This window comes from Chelonoidis abingdonii, chromosome 24, assembly GCF_003597395.2.
Source record: "Chelonoidis abingdonii isolate Lonesome George chromosome 24, CheloAbing_2.0, whole genome shotgun sequence".
Classification (NCBI taxonomy): domain Eukaryota; kingdom Metazoa; phylum Chordata; order Testudines; family Testudinidae; genus Chelonoidis; species Chelonoidis abingdonii.
This window is the reverse complement of record NC_133792.1, coordinates 18,975,306-18,998,110: the sequence shown is the minus strand read 5'-3', so window position 1 is coordinate 18,998,110 and position 22,805 is coordinate 18,975,306. Positions and strand designations below refer to the sequence as shown.

Below are 22,805 nucleotides of genomic sequence, written 5' to 3'. Positions count from 1 at the left end.
TAATGCAAATCACAGTCAGTTCAGCTCTCAGGACCTAGTCTGCACCTGCAGCCAAGTTGCTAGAGGTGTATGACAGTACTTCTGAAAATTAACCTCTCAGTGTCATCCAGTCAGACCCCCAGGGGTCATTCATTACTCAGACAGAATGAATGAGCCTGATTCTAACCAGAACTGGTCCTCTCCTCCATCGCTGTTGCCTGAACATTATGCTCCAAAGCAAATCTGAGCTCTGAATGAATATGAAGTCAGATCAAATGTACCAACAACGTACCTTGGTTCCTTCCTTTCCAGCCAGGCCAGGTAGACCCTGCTCACCTGGTGGACCCGGTGGACCTGGATGCCCACGCTCACCCATTGGACCCGTCTCTCCAGTAGGACCCTAAGAAAAGTCCAAGAGATACTGAGGGAAGAGTTCAATACTAGAGAGAGAAAGAATGAGAAAAGTCTGTAGATCAGAGAATGCCATTCACAACTGTACCCGTCCATCTCCTTTAATGGGCAGCCCTTTCCTGCTAATACCCACCCCTAGAGGTGCTAGGACTGAGCATGCAATCAAGCTCGCTGGTACTGTGAGTGAGGCCAGTCTCCAGCAACGTCAGTGACTCTTAGGACAGCCCTAGTTAAATCTGGCAACCCTCACTGATGACTGAAAAGCTGCAGATGCTGGTGCCCAAGCACGGCTTATCTCTGTAAAAAAATGTGGACCCCGTTTCAGACTCTCTTTTTCTTCTGCCAGTGATGCTTTTGGGGGAGGCTAGTGCAATCTTCGGGAAGGCAATGTAAATGGAAAGCTAATTCCCTTGGAGTTCTTCAGTAAACACAATCAGATGAAGTTTGTCATTCGTAGCGTGTGTCTTTTGTTCTCCCACCACAGCTGCCACTTTTAATTCACTAAGGCAGCATTTCCATTACCTGGGCCTGTAACACTGAAACAACAAGTGCACTGAAAGGTCACAATGGTCATTCAGGCCACCTTTACCACCCAAAACTGAAAACCATCATATCAAACGCATGGAGCATCCCCCGTAGAGATCACCTAAACTAGGTCAGAGGAGCCACACCACATCAACGTCTTATTACTCAAGCACCAACTTTAGAAATGAAACATCAGGAAGGCTCAGATAGCTCCTGCTTGGTTTTGCTCAGTTGTAGTATTTTTATTGACCACAATGGACAGGTACCATTTGTCTTATTTTCAGTTACATACTTGTTTTGCATTGTTATCCAAAAAAGGCAATTTTGTTCGTTCTATCTAATTTCCCCTTGAAGTTTCAACTGTCTACAGCATTTTCTTAACAGTGTCACTGTGCACTGTTAATAAGACACTCAGTTTTACTTCGGGAGGGACTTCATTCCAGCATAAGATAAAACTGCATCTCTATACAGTTTGTATATCAGTTTGTTAGGTGTGGTAGGATCCTTCAGAATGAAAGTAGCTGTATAAACTGCAACATTATTATTATGCTTAAGGTTTTATTGGAAAGTTTCCAAAGTGCACTATAACCTGCCATGTCTTTCTTGTACTGGGCATAAATAATTGATTAACTTTATGACTACATGAGATAATTATTGACCACCTAAGTACTATACATGGGGACTAATGGTGCTGAGCATGGTATAACAACAGATATAGAATAGAACACAACCCAGGAATTATGCTGGAATTTCTGTCGTAAGGTAGATTCTGATATGAAGAAAAATGTTACTTGGTGGTAATTAATCTTTTAATGATGGTGTTAACATATGATTCACATAGAATCACGTATTTACTTTGAATTTTACCATGTAATTGTAACGGGATTCTGTGTGTCTTGATAAAGTGCAGGGTGACATTTACTGTAGGTTGAATGATAAACAGTGATGCCACAGTCCTGCATATTACGCTAATTATACTTAGTAGATCCAAATGCAATTGCCACACAATCAAATTTGTGTTTTAGAAGATGGAAATAATCATATATTTGCCCTTTAATATTGAACTTTGCCATTAATCGGAGCAGACATCTTAATTACTATGTAATTAAACAGTGAACACCTTCCCATGTAATCAAAGCAAGGAGAATTCATAAATAATCAGTCTCCATTCATTCTAAAACCTTAGAAATAAAAATGATATTATAGAGACTGATCCAGCACACACTTATTCAAGTAGGTAGCCACACTGACTTCACTGGGGCTGAAAGGGTTTTGTAGACTCTAGCAGTGTTTTAAGAATACATTAAATAGTGATGCCTTTCCTTATGATGACATTTAACAGAAATGTTGCATTGCCATGAAATGTACCAATGTGGCCATATTTTGTGTAGCCATTCGATATTGCTTTTAAGGCTTTGATTACTTAATATCTTACAATACAGACTATCATAAACGGAGGCAGGATGCCAAATGGGCCAAATTTCAGGCCCAATTGTGATCTTACACCAATTTTTAAACCAGTGTAATTCCACTAATTTCATAGGCACTAACTGATTTACACCAGCATTAGGAAAATCAGAGCCTGGACTTTTACTCTCAGTTATACAGAAGCAAATTTTTAGTCACTTCACTGAGCAGAATGAGAGCATGACGACTTCCCAGGACTTCGAGGAAAGTTTCCCCTAAAAGTTCTATCCTGGGAGATCCCTAATGCCTCGATAGATTGGGCTGGTGAGTGAAAACTTCAGAGTTAAATTTAACACACAATGAAAAAAAGAGAGGTTTGGGTGTTTACTACCATCTCTGACCAGGAACATAAAGATGCCAAATACCTATCGCTGTTTCATAGCCCCACTTTGAAAATCCCAGCCTCTGGTCTGTATAATCTATTCATTGTCCCACTTGCTAAGATAAACGTGAGTGTCTATAGTCTGATGTGGTTTGTCAACAGGTGTGAGCAGGGCAGGACCGCTGTGAAGGCTGTGTCCATTTCTTACCTGCGGGCCAACAACACCTGGAGGGCCTGGAGGACCTGTCTTGCCTTGGAAACCCTGTTTTAAAAAGAAAAATGAATCATGATTAGCCACAAGACATAGTAATACAAGAATCTCAGCATGCTACTTGAGAGTATCAAGCTCAGCATGCTCTGATAAAACTTACTATCGACTGTAAAAGAATGGAAATCCCCAAAGACAATAAAAGGAGGAAATCAAAACAGGAGATGGGAAATATCTATCTATTTATTCACAGGGGCAAAACAAGAAAAAGAGATTATCAAACCCTTTCAACTATGGCTGTGATTTCTAGGGGAAACGCTCAGTAAAGGAACTACTTGTTTATAATATACAGGGCAGACCCTCAGTGGGCATAAATCAGCAGAGCTTTATTATTTCAATGGCACTATGTTCATTTACCTCATCTGAGGATCTGGCCTGATATATATATTTGTAAAACACTTTCCCCAGAATCTGTGAACCTGGAGGAAATACTAAAGAGAAATCTTTGTCGGTCTTAGTAATAACACGTGAGATTATTAAAGTTGAAGGAATTTTAAAAATCTAATTCCCTTTATTCCTATTGCTTATACTGTTGGTTTCTGTTTTTGTGCTTCACTCAGTCCCAGCTTTGAGACTGGACTGCTGCCTTTCGCTTTCTGCATACAGTCAGTTTCACTTCCTGGTTCTAACGGAGTAGCACAAGGATGTGGTGTTTGAGTTTCCAAATGCTATTTACTTTTTTTAATCAACATTTGTTACGAACAAACCATGAACACATTTCTCTTTGTGTCTTTCTGAAATTATATTTGGAAATCTTGGCAGCTTCCAGCTGAAGCTGTTTAATGCAGCCCCTTGAAGAGTTGCGAAAACATTCTTCTCTCCTTTTATTGATGCAGAGGTATTCTTGGGCACTTACTCTCTTGTGGGCTCTACAGGTGAGCAGTACCAAATTCACAAACTTTGAAAGCCCTTGTTCAGCAAAATTAATACAGCTCAGCTCTGAAACGTGTTTTAAAAAACTCCTAATCCACAATGTCATGTGTTGCATGTGGGTGTAAGTAACTTCTATTGACACAGGACAGAGTATATGATACAAATAACTCCACTGACCTCAAGGCGAGTTATTCACACTAGGAACAAATTAGTTAAGTTGTTATTTAAGGAGCAACTATGGTCCATGTACGGTAGCCATCAAGACTGTTTCTGAGATTTCCTAGGTCGCAAGGTACCTCGGTAATTCTTCAGAGGATGCACTACTGATATTTATTCTATAGCCTGCATTTGTGATTAATCAACATTATTTTTAAGGGTCTTAGATGGAGCTTCCTTCTGCCACAGAAGATGGATAAACATATTTTAAAATGAGGGGTTGTCAAACTAGGGGTTGGGACCCCTCAGGGGGTCATGAGGTTATTACATGGGGGGGTCGCGAGCTGTCAGGCTCCACCCAAAACCCCTCTTTGCCTCCAGCATTTATAATGGCGTTAAATATAGAAAAAAGTGTTTTTAATGTATAAGGGGGGGTCACACTCAGAGGCTTGCTATGTGAAAGGGGTCACCAGTACAAAAGTCTGAGACTTCCTGTTTTAAACCAACACTCCTCTGACATGCTAGAAAGCTACTGAGCACAACTTCAGATGCTTGCAGATCACAGAATGAGTGGTGCAGTTATGGGAAAATGATGAGCATTTTCCACAAAAAATAAATATCACCAAATTTGGAAAATGCAAAATATTTCAGCCATCTCTCCTTTTTTTTTTTTTTTTCCCCTCTGGAGTAGAAGGAGGAAGAAGGGTTTTCTCCAAGTCCCTGTCTGAAAATCAAACAAGGATCCTTATGATTCTCTCCATTTTATACACCTCAAATTTTAAACCTGACATCATGACCAAGTATCTAAAGATTCTTCAGCATCCCTAATGCATGCTAGACTCAAAGGGAAGTGGAATATGGACCCTAACTGGGATCTCTTGCATGCAGGTATAGAGTGCTCCAGCCCAGCTACCAGTTTGGAACCATTATTTCATCTGTTTTTCTGTTCATCTCCTCCTACTTCCCATCCCTTTCTCATAAGGGAATAAGGAAACAGAGCAACAATGAAAAAAAGATATCTGAATGAGTCTAATAATATTGATTTGGTCAGGTGCATTAATCCTGAGAGTTCAAGCTTTGTGAATTCAAGCACTGTACTTGCCCATTTAGCGTACGGTATACATTGAAAGGCAGCAAGAGATGGTGTATGAGATATAAAACATGGGCCTGCAAGTATTTGTGCTTGTACAACTGAAGGCACAACACTGGAGGTTACTTCTGCAGACTGGTCCTTGCGTGACTTGTATGTTTGATCCCCTAGCAGAATATACAACAAACATTAAACCTGAAGGGCTTGTTCCAGTCAAAGGTGAATTGAAATGTTTTTTTCTGAAAGCAATTGCCTAGTATTGGCAAATCATCAGCAGAATACTATGTGGAAAACTACAGATGAACAAGGTTTTGAACAAGCTATTTGAAAGCCAATTGTTCCTTCATTTACATGCCAAGCGTGGAGTGTGATGCTCTGTTGGTTTTTTCTACAATAGCTGATGACATCGATGCAAGCAGAATAAAGACTGCGGCGTAATTCAATTCAGGTGTCCCTCCTGGAATTATTGATGATGTCAGAGAAACTAAATGCCACCTTTCGACCTCAGCAGGTCAAAACCTTTCAGTTCACCTTTACGTTAATCTGAGAATATAGCTGTACTGATCTAAAGTACCATGAGTGTCACTACAAAGCCACTCTTAACGACTGTACATAAATGTATAGCGTTGCATGTCTCCGTATTTGCACTGCCGTGCTTATCCAAATGCCAGGCAAATTAATTAAACTTTTCTGTGATAAGTCAGGGGAAAAATGCATAATATGCAAAGCCTTTTTAAAGCTTATCTGCCAGGAAGGGCAGTGAAGAAAAATGCAAAGCTCAGTAAAGAGGTTTTATTTTTCCCGTAAATGAAATACCAAACAAACGGCCATCTATTTGCTAGCATGCAGCATGCAATGTTAATTGAAGCATAATTATAACAGTAGCAAATGAGTTGGATCACCACCAGCTGAAGAAAGGCACCCAAAAGAGGCAAAACAGAAAGTTATGAATCACTGCATCCAAAAATTTACATTGGAAGAATATACATTTTTGCTGCAGAACATCTTTTATGCAAACTTTTCCAAAGGACAAAGAAAACAGAGCCATATCGTCATACCTTCTTCATGCCTCATCATTCTCCTTTGGTGAGAAACAATGCTTACATCTGCACAATAAAGTCCTTTTAAATTGATAAAGCGGTATGCATATAAAGAGAGAGAATACACAACGGGGTAACTAGACAGCCAGGAGCCACTCCTTGAGTCACAGCCACATTTAGCATATGGTTATCTTGAGGGCTTGGGCAAAATGTTGCCTGGTCCCCTTGAGTTGCTTCAGATAAAGGGCAGCATCAGTGGGGATGCCATTCTCACTAGTCTGCTAAAGCCAGTAGATGTGAGTGTGCTGCATACACGGGCATGTACAGAAAACATAGACGACTTATTAAGTTCCCAAACTCCCACTGACTTCAATAATGTCAGGATTTCACCTTCCTGATGAAAATGAGCAAACAAAACAGCCAATAACTTTGGCCACGACTAGCCTTCCTCCAGATATGCACACACCAAAACTGCACTGGAATTCCCTATTGCTGTGCAATAGTTCTTCACGCTGGAAGTGTGATGTTCTAAGAAGGAAAAGTAGAATTTATTCTCGGCGTTCTAGGTGGAAGAACAGATAGAAGTGCTGAGAAAACTGATCATTGACCTAAGTAACTACAGTGTTAAATATTTTTCTCTGATGAAAAGGATGAATCCTATTCAAATTAAAACATGTGATATCACAGACCTCGAATAGCTTTACAATGTAATCAGCACACAGACATTTTAAAATTTGGAGAGAGAGAGAGAGAGAGAATATGGACAGTTTCCATAAAAGTCCAGCAAAGAGCTGTCCAAAGAAATAAACTATCGTTCTCCTCTTAAGTGGCAAAGGCAAGATCAGAAGTGTAGATCATTGGAGTTACAGAGGGAGTATGACCATTGGGACTGCATGGAAACCAACTGGTATGACTTTGCATCTTTTTCTCCATTTTCCTATACTATAAAAGCAAGTGCCAACAATATGATACTTTCTTACTTGTGTTATTCTGTTGATACAAAGATGACCTCAGCAAACTTTTACCACTCTAGAGTGGAAGTTGAAATGTCCTAATCAGAAGTCAACACCCACTTACCTGATCCTGCAGCTCTTACACCTGCAAATTCTCCATTGATTTAAGTGCAAGTTATAGAAGTGTAAGAGCTGAAGGATTGCTCTCAATGTATCTGTTTGCTGGTGTCTTCCCTATGCATGACATAGGGTGATGGGGGAAGGGGAGGGAGAAAAAGAGAGAGAAGCAGAATGGGTGGCCTTCCTGCAAATAATCATTAGACTGATCAGTCCTGCTCAAAAAGGTGTTGATTCCCATAGATCTTCCCATGTAGTTGAAGAAACACAAACCGTTGGAATAAAACATGTGGCAACATCTCCTCAGCTACACAGAAGGGATTAGATGAACCAACCAGCGAGACAGACTCAGGACTAATGATCTACCCAAGGTTTCCAGCTACTTACAGTTTCACCTCTCTGTCCAGGGTGACCGGGCAATCCATCCTTCCCTGGTGGACCCTAAAGAAGAAAGAAGAACAACAAGGAATTTGAACAGGTTTCCAATAGTACCCCGTTAAATTGTACCATACTGGTTGGTGTGTGCATAGCAGTACCAATGCTCTCTGCTGGATGGAATCAGATTTGCTCATGTGTTTGGACCCAGTCCTCCAAAATGATGAGTATCCTCAACTCTCATTTGTTTCAGTGGGATTTGGGCTCATTCAGAGCCTTGCAAGAGCTGGCCCTTTTTCACAGACCCTCCAAAGATGGTGAAACCAGTGGAGAGTCTTCCTTTAGATCAAAAGGTGGAGAACTGTCCTGACTCCACTAGAGGCAAGGAAATCAACCCCCAAAAGAGCTTCTCTGGGCACATTGCTGTTGTAGGTGTAAAGGTGATGCAAAGAGAGGGCTGATGGTTTGTAAACGTTATTGAGTCCTTAGGGAGTGGATTGTATATTACTAGCAGCATCTTGTTTGGTTAGTTAAAATCCTGAGCTGTTGCACTATTAACATGTGTGCCTCTCGAATGCCTTTTGTTGGGTATGTAACCAATTGTCAGTGAAGAAGCTAAGACTGAATTGGTGAAGGTGACAGTAGCTGGATGGAAAATGCCCAGTATATTTCATTGCTCATTCTGGAAGGGTGTTACTTACAGGGGGGCCTTTTGGTCCAGGAAATCCAGTTGGTCCTTGAGGTCCTGGCGGTCCCTGGGATGCAAAACAATCCAGTAAAAGTGTATTAGACGTAACACACATTTTATTGTGAACTAGCTCAGGAGTTTGGAAAGCAAATTGACAAGAGACATGTAGCACTAGCCCTGCTATCAAAGAGGTATCAGTAACTTGCCTGCAGTAACTGAGTAAACTTAGCTCTTAACTGGAGCGCATAAATGATAAATACCTCTGGGCAAAAGTACCAAACCCTTTGGTCTAACTGGAAAAGCGGCTGTAAATGATAAGTGGGTCTTTAGACCTATTTATCACCTCCCCCCATTTCTGCAATGAGATCTTTTCCCACCAGGATTGATGTGGAAGGTAGATAGGAGTTACTAAAATCTGTATCTCAAATACGTTCTGAAAAGACTTACTAAAATAAATTGATCTTATGACTTTAGGGGCATTTCCCTCTGCAACAGTTTAACTGGGGAGTACAGATATTTTCTAAGCTCCAGTAATTCAGCCTGTTTACAGGTTTCAGTTTGGCTCTTGCTTTTTTTTCTGGTCATCAACAATTCCTTCCCAACCCCGCTCACTTACACACAATGTCAAATGTAGGGGTGTGTAACTAAAGAACACAGACATTGTTTTATGTGAGGAAAATGAATGTAATTTTGTCTTTGCCCTTGGCAAACAGACAATGTACAGGCAGAAACATAGAAACAAAGGAAAAAAAAACAAGATTCTCCTATTGTTTGGACTATTCCCAAGCTATACATTGTAGTGATCACCTGGAAAAGGGACACAGGAATTCTAGAGATGCCATGTCTCCAGAGAACTAGCACTCAGCTTGGTTAATGGACAAATGTGAAAAGCTCTTCCTCCCTCTTCCTTTTCACCACGGGTGACCTTCGTCCCTACAGACTCCGGCACCTTGATTATACACCACTGAAGTCTCACTTCAGCCCTGTCTTGAAGGAATACATGGGATTTAAGTGGTACCTAGAATTTGTGCTGGCTGCCTGCACAAGGGTGATTTTCATCCCTTATTTTTAACCAGAATTTCACATTTTTGAATGACTTTTGGTGAGCTGTCCACAGATCCCAGTTTCAGGTAGGTACTGGCAGGACTCAAGTTCAGTTTTGTGGTTAAAGATGGCCTGTTCTAGGCATGTTTTTTCTTCTTTGCTAAAGGAACACCCATTTCAATTGTTTCTGCTGTAGCGACATCTGGATTATCTTACCCTTTCGCCAGGAGGACCAGGGGGCCCATCACCACCAGAGTTGCCCTTTTAAGAATAAATAAAACACAGCATTAACAATCATTTCAGCCACTTCACACAAAGATCCTAAATGGCACCAGGCGAAATGGGGCCATCATTCAGCTTCTGTCCCTGATCCTCCTCGCCTCTTTATTAATAATACTGTATTGGAAACAATGGCCTATGACAAATGAGCAACAGACTGATTCACCTCCCCCGCGGCTGGTCCCCTCCGAACCCTTGCATTGCTGAATACAAATATATAATAGATAATGTCAGTGGGCTTAGGAGATTTCTATCAGATAATAGTCTCATTCTGTGAGATAAATACTGCGGCAAAGCCAAAGTACTTATCAAAAATTAATGTTGACACAAAGCCGAGACATTTCTCTTTAAAGCAGCCAGCGCTGCTGCAACAATGTTTCAATACAAAGGCTTTATTGCCATTATGCCAAGCGATTGATATTGACTTAATCAGTTTATCTAGTAGATTCTGGCACAGCAGAGTGGCTTGCCCGCGGTGTAATTGACCCTCTGACTCCTGGTTGGCTTAGAGAACAATGCCTATTGCATGCGCCAGCCAATTGGAAACCATCAATCTTCATGAACAGCGCTGTTTTGTTTAAAGAATTCTACAATTGTGATCACCTGAATTAGTTCCTGTTACCCTATGGTGAAATCTGCTCCTTTGCAGAGGGGCCAATAAAAGGTTTATGTATCACCTGAAGTTCTGCTTAAGTCCTCACAGAAAGGACTAAGTGGGATTTGGGCTGGTTCTCAGCACGGGAGTGAATCTCACCGTGGGGGAATAAAAGCCCATGAAGGAACTGAGTTTATGCACGAAAGGCACACCCTCTTCCCACACCACAGTGTGAGCCAGGCACATTTTCAGGAGTCCGTAACTATCAAGATAGCTTACACCCATTTTACAGTCGTGTGTTGGGTAAGGAGTCAAAGCGTTTAAGACCAGCTGAAGTCTGGGGTCCGGACTAACAATCTGAAGCCTGATTTTGTTGTCAGGGAGTGTCATGCCCACCTCAAGACTGCAAAATAAGGATGCTGGTGTGTTGTGTAAGAACTTTTATCAGGGAATAACGACGTGACTAGCTGACGAATTCTGCTTATTATGTAAAGAAGCATTAAGTAATAACACTACATAGCACTTCTATTTAGCCTTCTCTCAAATGATTTCAACATGAGTTAATAACACAAATTAATTAAGTCTTCCTATAATTCTGTGAGGCAGGTGAGTATTATTATCCCATTTATAGATGGAGCAATGAAGGCAGTTTACGTGACTTGCCCAAGGTCACGTTTTGGGGTCGGCTGCAGTGCTGGGAATAGAACCCAGGATCCCTGTCCCAGGAGACATTTGGTTGGGTAATGATTGTTAGTTACTCCAGCCTTTCATAGTGGAACATTTTCTCAGGAGGAAAGGAATATGAATAGTATGGGACCAGGAATTTTACACACAGCTATTCCTTAAAACACAATGATATTTTCAATTACACTCAAAGGCTCCTAAAACCTACCTTAGGGCCAGGCTTTCCAGTGCTGCCCCTCGGACCTCTTTCACCACGTGGACCCTTAAAAAGACACAAATGAACAAGTCATCACACATTCCAGCACTTCCTGCTGCACAAGCGCTAGTCTGATTCTCAGACCCTGATCTAGCAGATCACTTAAGCACATGAGTAACGTTAAGCCCATGACTAGTCCCACTGAAGTCAGTGGGATGACTCATGAGTTCAAATACTCTGCTAGAGAGAAACCTTAGCATGGGCCAAGGAAACCAGGTTTGGCTTTGCTAAAATCTCAGTAGTCAATTTACCAAAGCATAAGGCAGGCTCTAGGTTCCACTACCCCCAAACCGCCAAAATCAACTAAAGAGCCAAACCCCGTTCACTTTATTCACAGGAATAGTTCTAGAGACTTCAATGAAATGGCTCACATAGGTAAAACATGCAGGGTTCGGGTCAGCAGGTTTCAGTTACATACATCTCTAGAATGGTTTGGATCTGGGTTCCATTCTACCCGAACCACCAATTTGATGGGAGATGAGGGAAAGGAAAAAGAGAGGAATTAGGCTAAAATATTCCAGTTCTGGCCCATCTCCATTTGACAGACACTATAGAAAAATCAAGGAGGGAATTAAGCTGATTCATAGCCTCTGTAGATGCAATCAACTCAGGTCCACTGCAGAAACTGGATGAAAGCTTGGCTCCATTGAAGTAAATGGCAAAACTCCCACTGACTTCCATAGGGCCAGGATTTCACCCATTGATTTACATCAGTTCAGGACCTGCTGCCAGTGTATGTTTTATATTTTTAAGTGGAGATGAGCCACATTTGGATACCTGCATTTCAAACTTTCCTAAAATCTAAGGGTTTGGTTTTGGTTGGCCTTTCAGATGGACAGGGAACAGTTTGCAAAATCCAGAGCTAGATCTATATTTCTAACACCCCCAATTGCAGGAGTGAGATCTAGGGTTTTGGTTTGAGTCTTCCACTATGGGAAGATTTCTAGACACGAAGGTGCCTAACTCCTAATGATTTTCACTAGGATCAGGGCACCTACCTAATTCTTCCACCCACATGTATAATCTTAGAAACAGGCCTCTGGAAGGTATTGTTAGGAAAAATGCATGATTACCGTTGGACCTCGTTGCCCCCTTGGACCTGGTTTGCCAGGCGTACCCTGGAATCAAAGAGAAGACATCTGTAACCAACTAGACAACATTTACGGCTGTGCTGCAGCATTCATTCAATGGCCGAGCTCGCATGGAATGAACACACCTGTGGGGTCACTGAACAGGAAACAAGCAGACGACGGGCCCCAGCAGCTTCTGGGACATAATTTCCTTTTGATTTTTGTTTTCAATAAAAGGAAAACAAGGGTTATGCAGAGTGAAACCTCAAATTACATTTATTTGCCTTTTGTGATGTTTGAACAGGCTAGATTGTAATCTGAATGCTCTGATGAAACTTGACATGATAATTGGAACTGGCAGGTAGAACATCTGTTTTTCTGCTCTCTAATCTATACTGATGCTCAAGAGGGTATTATCTTTCACAGAGGGATACGGTATTTATTTATTTAAAATCTTCTCCTGCTCAAGAGTCTCTCTTCACATGCCTTACAATGACAATGAACAGGTAAATCCAGAGGAACAGCTAATTCTAGAGCTGGTCAAAGACATGTAAACCTATTTCTACAAAAAAATGTTGATTCCTAAAAGTTGTTTTCATTTCAAAGCATTTGAAATGGGTTGATTTGGGGTTGTTTCAAAGGTTCAAATTGCTTCTTTTTGCTTTTAAATATTGCAAACATTATCAAATCAGTTACAGAACTTTTTAAATCTACCGATCAAAACATTTCTAACACGCATTGGTAACACTGTTGATGAAAAAAAGGCACTTTTTTGTTTAGAAAAATATTGACAATTTTTTAAATGAAAGAAGTCATTAAAAAAGGCCATTTGTTCATGAAGAAAACTGCACTCTCTAGGGCACTGATGTCAAAGTGAATCCACTTTGGATCAGACCCCTAGAAAGGGTTCTGGCAGAACATGGGGAACAGCAGTTAAATGCCCAGCTGATGCATCTATATCCTGACCGGATGAGACCACCTTCAAAGGACAAGGGACCGTTTATTCTCCAGGCCTACTCAAGTTTTTGGTCTCTACCAAATAGAATGCCAGTTAGTACCAGCTGCAGTCATCTGTCCAAGAAGGACTGACTTCTGTCCACCAATACATCTCACTCTAGTAAACAGTCACCAGGTGGAAATAACTGTTGGACTAGATATGAATGGGTGACCTAGCTGTGAAAAAACACAGTATCCTATTACAGGTTCCTGCACCAGCCAGTCCCTTTCATGAAATAGCAAATAAACAAAGTTAAAGAAGAAACTTAGTTACTTACAGCAGCTATTTCACTGTTTTGCTGCTCTCCTCTTTTCCCTTTGCAGCTACTGCATTGTACCTGGAAAGCTTCTATTTCCGCCAGGCAATACTGAACAACTGCGGGCTGCATTGTATAGATGCGTGAAGTCGACACGTTGATTTAAGTGGATGTGGGTAAGACTTGTGTAGTTAAATATTTAGAAATGACAGCAGCAGTGCTGGAACCCTGACCTAGGCAATTATTTTATGCAACACCAGCCAATTAAGCTGTCCCACATAGTCACACGCCTTTCTTCATCTTTGCAGACTTGGTACTAAATAAGTCATGTTTTTGCATCAGTGACACAACAGCAGGCTTATGAAATCTGACAGATGAACTTAGTTTCCTGTAACAGGAGACTACGATTAAATCGGACAGGAAAAAGAGAGAGGTGGCTGGGTCCTAAATCTAACATCATATAAAACTCCATTACCATGGGCCTAGAAGAAAAGAAATGGCCTTGTTCTTTCTCTCTGAAATCGATGTCTTGGCTAATGTCAAGTGATCAACAAAACAGTAGTGAATTGAATGTTCTTATTTTGGACCAGTGGTCCAATATTTTATCTGGGCATAAGATTCAGAAGGAAGAGAATGAGTGACATTTCTCCCATGTTGGCATTATAGGTGCTTAAATTACTGCGTGTGGTTTTCTGCCTAAAATCCACCATTTCCAAATCATGTTTACTTATTTGGCATTTATTAACCATCAGAACAGGCGTTAGAGCATGTTTGGAGTCAGTTTGTTTTTAAGTCTACTAAAATGAGCCGTGTTGTATTTTGCTGGTCAGGAAATCACTTTTCCTGGAATGATCATCACAGTAACACTTCAACAACAACAACAACAAAAATGAAGAAATTTCCTGGCTGGCTTCTCTTTAAATACAGTGGACTAAATTCAGACATGGTGTAAATGGGTACATACATCCTCATTGCCGCCTATCACATATGATCCTTTGTTAAAATTGCTGATGCTATACACAATTTTTGCACTGCTTTTCGCTATTGTTAATCATTGAAACATCACTGTGTATTGCTATTACTAATCATTTATATAGCACCGTAAAGGCACACCGGCCAAATTTTTCAAATATGTATGCCCAAAGCAATCCACCTAGAACAAGATTATTACTTAGATACCTTTAGACATGGGTTTCAGAAGTGCTGAGGACCTACAGTTCCTACTAGAGGAGGATAATCTGCTAGGACTTCTTGTTCACCCTACTAAGAGCTGTGGAAACTCAGACTTTGAAAAATCAGCAAAGGTGGGTGAAAATTTTTTGATTAAACTTTTTTTGTTGAAACCGAAACTTTTCCCAGAAACATAACAGTTTCAAGAGAACTTTCACTGAGAAGATTTCTGAGGTCCAGGATGGAATTTCTGGTCCAAGAGAGAGACCACAATAGCTTGGTGTTTAGGGAACTCAGTCGAGAGGTGAAAGACTCAGATTTAAGTCCCTGGCCCAAATCAAGCAAATGGGAACTCGACCCATAGATATCCTACCTCGCAGGTGCATACTCTAACCACTACGCTATTAGCTATCCTGGAGCACATCTTTCTTGCAAAATATTTTAAAATGTCTTAATTTCATTCTACATCAAAACAAAAACAAATTCAAAAAACCTCAACCTTTTCTGCACAAACAGAATTGTTGTTTTCCAGCCAGCCCTATAAATCAAGCCACTTATTTGGGTGTCTAAATATGGATTTATGGTGAGATTTTCACACTGCCTAAGGAAGTCAGTGAATCAACTTCAACTGGCTTTTAACAGGAGTAGGAGACAACTGCCTTAAGTGCTTTAGAAAAATCCCACCCATTGGTGGCCAAATTGGAACATGGTGTTGGTCACTGAGTCTAATCCTCTGAGTCAGGATGCATCATGTGAATAGAGATTTGCAGATACCAAGACAACTGAAATCCAGACTCAGAGCATGTTTGTAGAAACAAGCCCTTGTTGAAACATCTGTGCTTCTCTCCATACCACTCAAGATCTTAATAAATACATTTATTTGTATCATTTATAATTTGTTTAGTCCAGGAGTGAACATAGGACCTGGCTGTGACCTGAACAGTAATAAAAGACAATGCCAGCCCCAAGCACTTCCAATCTGTGTGGTGTTGGTATTATGATTTGTGGTATCCCCTGAAAGCTACAGCCAAGATTGTGCTAGATGCTGTACATGCACAGAGTCAGATAATTTCACAGCCCCATTACAATCCAAACAGACAAGGCTGGGGAAAAGGCAGCATTATTATTCCCATTTTATGGATGGGGAAAATCAGGCATAAAGAGTTTAAATGACTTCTCCAATGTCACAGAGGAAATCTGTGGCAGAACCAGGTATCAAACCCAGATCTCCCAAGTCCCAAACCATAAAAGCCATCTTTTTGCTCAATACCAGCCGAAACAGTCTCTAATACATGGTTAGAAACCAGGCTACCCTGAGAAATCCAAGTATTTTAGAAGGTTGTTGGCTTGTCGTTGTGATTATTCTAAACTCGTTTCTTTTGGGTACCAAGGAAGCAGTGATTTGAATGAGGAGAGTGCTGGGGGGCTGTCAGAGGAATAGCAGAGTCAGGGGGCAGCTGAGAGGAAGCTGCAGAGATGGGAGTACCAGAAAGGAACACATGGGGTTTCCAGGCTGCAATCACTGGTGGAGCACATGGACCTGTTGACTAATGTGACTTTTCTTCTTCAGAGGCATTGATGATTTTTCATTTGTTCCGAGTGCGCTTGATTCCAAATCCGTTTGGTCCATTGGGAAGAACGGAGATACAAATAAATGCTACAGTGTATGTTTTAATCCCTGTCTTTGCTCTCTAGCCTCCCATTCCTTTAACAAAATCAGCTCAAGGTCTTTCCCAAAAGAGATGGATTTAGGCCCTGTTTGCTAAACTGATTAGTAGAGCAATTGCACATCATTATTCAGTGGGTTTGACCTAGACCTCACTGAAACATTGCTTCTTACTGAAGCTCAAAGGAAATGTATCCGCCATACAAAACAGATCTTAGATGAAGCTACTGTCTAATGAGCATGCTGCCTGCTATACGCACTTGTCAAAACTATCAATATATTTAACATGCTAGAGCTAAAGGAATTAATAAGAAGTCAAAGGTCCTTTTTTCTGAAGCTTTGTGGTACTGTTGTATAGTTTAAACAGTTAGGAGAGGTCGCTCAAGGGTTGAAAGCTTTCACATCTCTGTATGTTTCCAACAGCACTGGAATTTAGCGGTCAGCAATGGGGGTCAGAGAGGTATGCAGGGTCTGCAGTTGGTGCTTACATGTTTCATGTGCCCCTTTTTTTTTAAATGACTCAAGAACCCATTTGGGTAGCTTAAATAATGAGTTGGAATGACTATTTCAGTCCCTGGATGATGGAAATACCCTAGATAGTTGCCAGAGGCAAGTGCAAATAATAAATACATAGAAAATCATGAAAATCAAATACAAATTCAATTTGGATTTATTCCAATTTACCTGTGAGCTACACCCAAATGCAATAGCCTAATAGGAAAGAAAATCTGTTATTTACACTGATATTCCCTTGTCAGTGGTGCTGAGTCAACCACACAGGGTTCAGGAAAGCTATAATATCATCACTGAGCCCAGCAAAAACTGGATATATTTTACCAATGATGCTTTCTTAGAGCAGTGCGTCCAGATTTCATTACATGTACTCCATGTTCTCTTATTTTAATCAATATAGCAACGTCTTCCTTGCGAGCTGATTATTTTTGAGTCAAGCTGATTGAAAAACACCAAAACCCGTGAAAATGTTCATCGGTGTTACACAATTGCATCCAGCTGTAATTTTGAAGAACCCAGCAGTTCTGGAGGTACTTTAGGCTGTTTCATATAAAGAATAGATTTGTCAACAAGTGTACCACTACTCTAAAAACACACACACGCTAAGGGCTAGAACTAGCTTTAACTGCTGAACAGTTTGTAAAGATGGTTTAAAAGGATGAACTGAATGCAGGGCAAATAATAGATGGAGTGCTGATATAGCCAAAAAAGTGACCATGTAAAAACAGCATCTTCTTACTTAACAGAGTCGATCCCAGTAGGTGGAATTCACCCCAGCATGAAGCCTGCAAACCATTTAAGTTCCGTTTAAATGCTTCTTGAAGGCTTATGTGGACATAGGCCTTTGGCTGGCTTTCCTGCATATAGCATTCACTCCTTGTCTCTTCAGAGTCCTAGCTACCCTTTTTACTGCTGTCTGCCTGGTAGAGCCAACTAGCCATGGAAGGGTATCGATATCAGATTTGCTAGCAAAGTTTCAAAGGCAAAATCTTAGTACTGGTGATAACGTGTTGGCCGGGTTGACTGCAGCTTAACTTTCCCATGCCAGGTGGAGTTTCAGCTACAGAAGCCATCTCTTTTTTTAACATGTAAATTGAACAGCTCAGATCTGGACTTTCTGCAACAATAAATAAGGAGTTGCACAATGTCATTGGGAAAGAATCTCTCTTCAGAGCAGAAATCACCACCTTTTTTTAAACAAGTCTCAGGTTTGGACATTCATTTTCTCCTTTTCATGGATGATAAGTCAGAAGAGTTTAGATCTCCCCTCCTGGCCACTCCTTCCTTGGCCTTTTCAGTGTTTATATGGTCAGATTTCAACCTGAACCATCATAGGCCTTGAAATGTATCTTTTGAAAGAGCTCATCCAATTTGACAGTAATGCAAAAATGGTGGAACTGGAGATCATTTCTGGAGCACTGGAAAAAAAAACCCTTCAGCTCTGTCTAAACTGAAAGAGTTATCAGAGCACTGGAGATAATTAGGTGATGCTTGCACTGATGGCTTGGTCCAACTCCATGTTGCATGAAAAGTGACCTTAAAAGGTTTGTGAACCTAGCAGTCCCATTGTAATTCCTGGTGGAATAAAATTAGCAAACAAAACTAAGATGGCCCAGATCCTCAGCTGGTGTAAACAGGCTTGGCTTCCTGCAACCACCATGCTGCTGTGTCAATTTACACCAGCTCAGGATTCTGGCCCTGGAATTTTCTTTTTGCATTTCAGATAGGCGGCTTGGTAATTACAGGGCCACGCTGACTTCTTGCCTGTCATGAGAGCCACCTTATTCCTGCCTCCCCCCATCCCAGTACAGCTGAGCGGCTCAGCAACTGAGTCCCTGCCAAAGCAGGGTGGGAGGGAAAAGGAGACAGATTTGTAGTTCGCAATCAGGAGATGAAAATTACTCAGTGGGAGAAAAGAATAAAAAATCCCTCAAAGATATAAACTAAAATTAGGTGGCACAGTATTAATTCTGTGCAAAGTGATTTATATTCTCTGCACTCCTATCCAACATGCCTGTTAAGAGTAATTTGTATTTAAATGAGAATAAAAGAGAAAGTAATGCTAGTCACTTTCCTAAACACCCCCACCCCTGCCCTTCTTCACTGTGACAGATCCAGTGCACAGAATGACTTTCTGCTTGTTCTCCAAATCATGTAACCCAAGCTTGTTTTGCATGAAATAGACCCTTTATGTTAGCTAGACAATGCCCTGATACTCCTTCATTACAAGAGATGGGCAAACAGCCACAGGCTTAGAAAGTCAGATGCATCGGGCTTGCAGGTGAGACACCCACATTTTAAGGATCTGATTTTGAGCTCGTTTGCTGAGCTGTAAATCTGAAACAGCTCAATTGAGTAAAGGGAAGATTTTATTAGAATTGCTTCAGATTCATGTCAGTCTAACTGATCTAGCTCCAGAAGCTTATCTGAACCATTGAACACCTCTTCTGCATAATCAGATTGAGAAATGGGCTCCTCGATCAGTTTTCCAGCGCTTCCCATTTCTGTTTGGGTCAGGAATGCCATGTGGCATTTCTGTTTACAAACAAGTGTGTATGCATTTGTACTGCACCTAGCACAAGCGGGTTCTAGCTGGGATCAACCTTTGGGCTTTATGAAAATATAAATAATAAGTAATAACACCAGCTCTCACACAGGAATCAGGAAGAGCAGAGGCACTGGAAAAATTAAAAATACCTGATATTTAAAAAAACCTTTCCACTCTGAATTTTGAACTTAAAATTTGGCTCCTGCTGGTCCATACTGCATCAGAACAGATTCACCCATCTCTAATCACCACTGTTAATTAAAAAGTTCCTTGTGCCCTAAGCGGCATCTCATGGTGTGGGAAGGCTGAAGATTCAGAAAGAGCTCTTAGAATATCCTGAGGGAGAAATATCCAGTGTTTAATTGACAAGCTGCTGTCTGCACTGTTAGTTGCCCTGTTACTGGAATCCATCTCTCTCAATAGCTAAACTCAAGATCCTATCTCTGCTTTCAGAGCCTGATGTTCCCAGAGTCGATTTTGATATCTTCATAGGGGCTTTCATCTCTTAGACTGAACCGGTGAGAGAGAAGAGGGTGTTCTTTGGCTTGCCATGGATAGGTGAATTTCTCGTGACCGCAGAGAGGGTAACCTCCTCTTATGATCAGCTTCCAGTTTGACACTATTTCACTACTCACTGTGTGCGTGCAGGTCTCTTGGTTTCTGTAGGAAAACCTAGGAAGAGACTTCAAGGGACTCCCAAGGGTTGTTAACACTCAGCTTTAAAACGGATCTTCTCAGCAATGGTTACATCTACGCTACGAGCTAGGGAGGTAATTCCCCCTGCTTGCGTACACATACTCACGGCAGCTCTCGTAGAGCTAGCATAGCTCGGAGCCCTGGGGGTGTCAGCAGAGGCATGGTTTACCCGTGCCAAGTAAAACCACAGCAGAAGCTGGTGCACTGAGCACCAGCCAGAGCTACACTGCTATTTATACTTGTGCTCAGTCAATAAGAGCATGAGCTTGTGCACACAAGCAGGGGAATGCGACACAGCCTTAGCCACCAGAGGGAATGCAGTATCCATCTGGCAAATGAGCTCAGCGTTGCTCCATGCAACAAATGTTTTTTTGTCACATGCTATGCGGAGTCCATTCAGAAGGGCCAGTTTTCACTTGCCAGACATCTCTGCCAGGCGGGCCTGGAGATTCTGAATGGCATAAGCCTTTCATGGATGAAGCATACAATAGGGCAAAGTCAGCCCTGGTGAAAGCAGGCACAGCTCCCCTGGAGTCAATGGAATCACAGCAGCACTGAATTTAGCCCAGTGTCTGTACTGCTATGACATCACATTTGTGATCAATTGTGACCAAAGGGAAGTTCAGGATTGATGGGGCATGAGACAGAGAAGGTTCTGACTGCACTGGATTGGGCAAATGCATGTGAATATGTAAGGAATGATCTTGCTTAACATTTAGTCACTGTAAATTTCCTAGGTAGCTGGTTTGTTGTGCCAGACATGTCCTGTTAGTGGCATGGAAATGGAATGAAAGGAGATTATGTCTGAGGATGTTGGGTGGCTGAGAGACAAGAGTCTTTTCTTTTCTTACTGAAAACTCCCAAGCTGGGTAATGCAATGGCTCGTCTGAGCTGACAAAGATGAATCTGGTTTTCATTAATGACTTTAGACCTTTTCTATGCTATGTTATCTAGCAGATATCTGGATTTCATTTTCTGCTTGTCCTCCAGCTCTGATCCCGTGAGCTCATTCATGGATACTGTGTTTTCTCATGCTCTTTGCTCGATAGCATCGTTGATTGGAATAATCTCTTCAAGGGTTTATCTCAAAGTTCACTGGGTTTTGTATGAAAATCAGCAAAGCAGCCAGACAAAATGGCTCTTACCCTTCCACCCTTCTCTCCGTTGGCTCCTGGGAATCCTGGGAATCCAATTGAACCCTGGGGGGAAATAAATGAGAGAAGAAGGTACAATAAGCTGAAATTGGCATTGTTCTGGTCTACTATTTTAGAATGAGGGCCAGATCCTCGGCTGGTGTGATCTGGTGGGATTACGATGGGACTATGTAGATTTATGCTGGATAAGCATGTGGCCCTTGGCAGCTTGCACTGCACCCTGCTCCAAAGTCCACTGATGTTAATGGGAGTTCTGCTTATTTCAATGGGGTTCAGATTGGGCCCTGTATGATCAATAACTGTGTTTACACTGGGGTTACACCAGTGGTGGGCAACCTGTGGCCCGTCAGCGTAATCTGCTGGCGGGCCGCAAGACTGTTTACATTGATCGTCCTCAGGCATGGCCGCCCGCAGCTCCCAGTGGCCACAGTTCGCCGTTCCCAGCCAATGGGAGCTGCAGGAAGTGGTGCCTGGGGCTGGGCTGCGCTGCGCTGGGCAGGGCAGGTCTACAGACCTAGGAAGTCATGGGTTAAGCCAGGGCAAAGGGACTGGCTGGCACCTGCCTGGGGCTTGGCTGTCACTAAAATTGCCTGGGGCCAGGAGAAGTTTGTGGTGCCGAGTAGAGGCAGTAGTGGGGCCGGCTAAACCACTCTGCTCCTTGCCAGCCATGGCGTTCTGCAGACGGGCCAAGAGCTGCCCGCTCTTCAGCCAGGAGCTTCTGATCCACAACCACATGGACGTTGGCTTCTGCAGTTACACAGGCTCATATTTGGCTGGACTTGGGTGACAAATGGCTGGGCCACCCACTTGTGGCCATGCCCCTGGTAGGAAAGCTCACATCCATACTCCTCCCTCAGCCCCCTGTGGTCTTATGGACACCTTCTTGTGCTTACATGCCAGCTAGAACGTGGCCCTTGGTATATTAAGTAGGGGCATGAATATGGGACAATATTGCACACTGGCTTAATATGGTTAAGAAGTGGAGCATGTTTTCAAATGAGTTGGTCCAATGTTCCTTACCCAGAGCGACATCACTGCAGGGTACAACAATAGTGATCACTTAGGTCTACCATTTTTAAAGCACTTCAGTGACTTGTGAGCTGAAGCCCCATTTTCAAAAGTGACTCCCGCATTTAGGAGCCTATGTCTGATTCAAAGCCAACAGGACTTGCATTCTCAAGGGCCAATTTTCAAAGGTATTTAGGTGTCTCAAGATGCAGAGAGATGCCTAGTGGGATTTTCAAAAGGGCCTAAGGTGGTTAGGTACCAAACTTCCATTGGGTACCTAACCTGCTTACTTGCTTTTGAAAATCTCAATAGGCATCTCTCTGCATCTTTAAGTGTCTCAATACAACCAAAAATTTCTCTCTACATTCCTACATCACTTTTAAAAATAGGTCTCAGGCTCTCTGAAAAATGTTACCCCTAGTCTTTTCTTTGCCAATGCAACTGTATGGAGAGTAGCTGCTGTTGCTAGTTTTCAAATATGCGTTAGCTAAGAAATACAAAAAACAAACAAAAAAAACATACAAAAGAACACACAAAAAACCCAACAACCCACAAACAAACACAAACATAAAATGCAAATTAAAAAAGAACAGGAAACAATCTTT

At 41.8% G+C, this 22,805-nt stretch overlaps 1 protein-coding gene across 2 annotated transcripts in view; it reads right to left on the bottom strand.

Annotated features, from left to right (window-relative positions):
* Positions 1–22,805, bottom strand: part of COL5A1 (collagen type V alpha 1 chain) — a 260,301-nt gene that overhangs the window by 42,530 nt on the left and 194,966 nt on the right. For both annotated transcript variants that reach the window (XM_075060418.1, XM_032767553.2), the window contains exons 32-39: positions 21,184–21,237; positions 12,196–12,240; positions 11,075–11,128; positions 9,525–9,569; positions 8,278–8,331; positions 7,589–7,642; positions 2,913–2,966; positions 272–379 (exon numbers count right to left, since the gene is read on the bottom strand). In XM_075060418.1, coding sequence (XP_074916519.1) covers positions 272–379; positions 2,913–2,966; positions 7,589–7,642; positions 8,278–8,331; positions 9,525–9,569; positions 11,075–11,128; positions 12,196–12,240; positions 21,184–21,237 — 468 coding nt within the window. The remainder of the gene's footprint in view (positions 1–271; positions 380–2,912; positions 2,967–7,588; positions 7,643–8,277; positions 8,332–9,524; positions 9,570–11,074; positions 11,129–12,195; positions 12,241–21,183; positions 21,238–22,805) is intronic.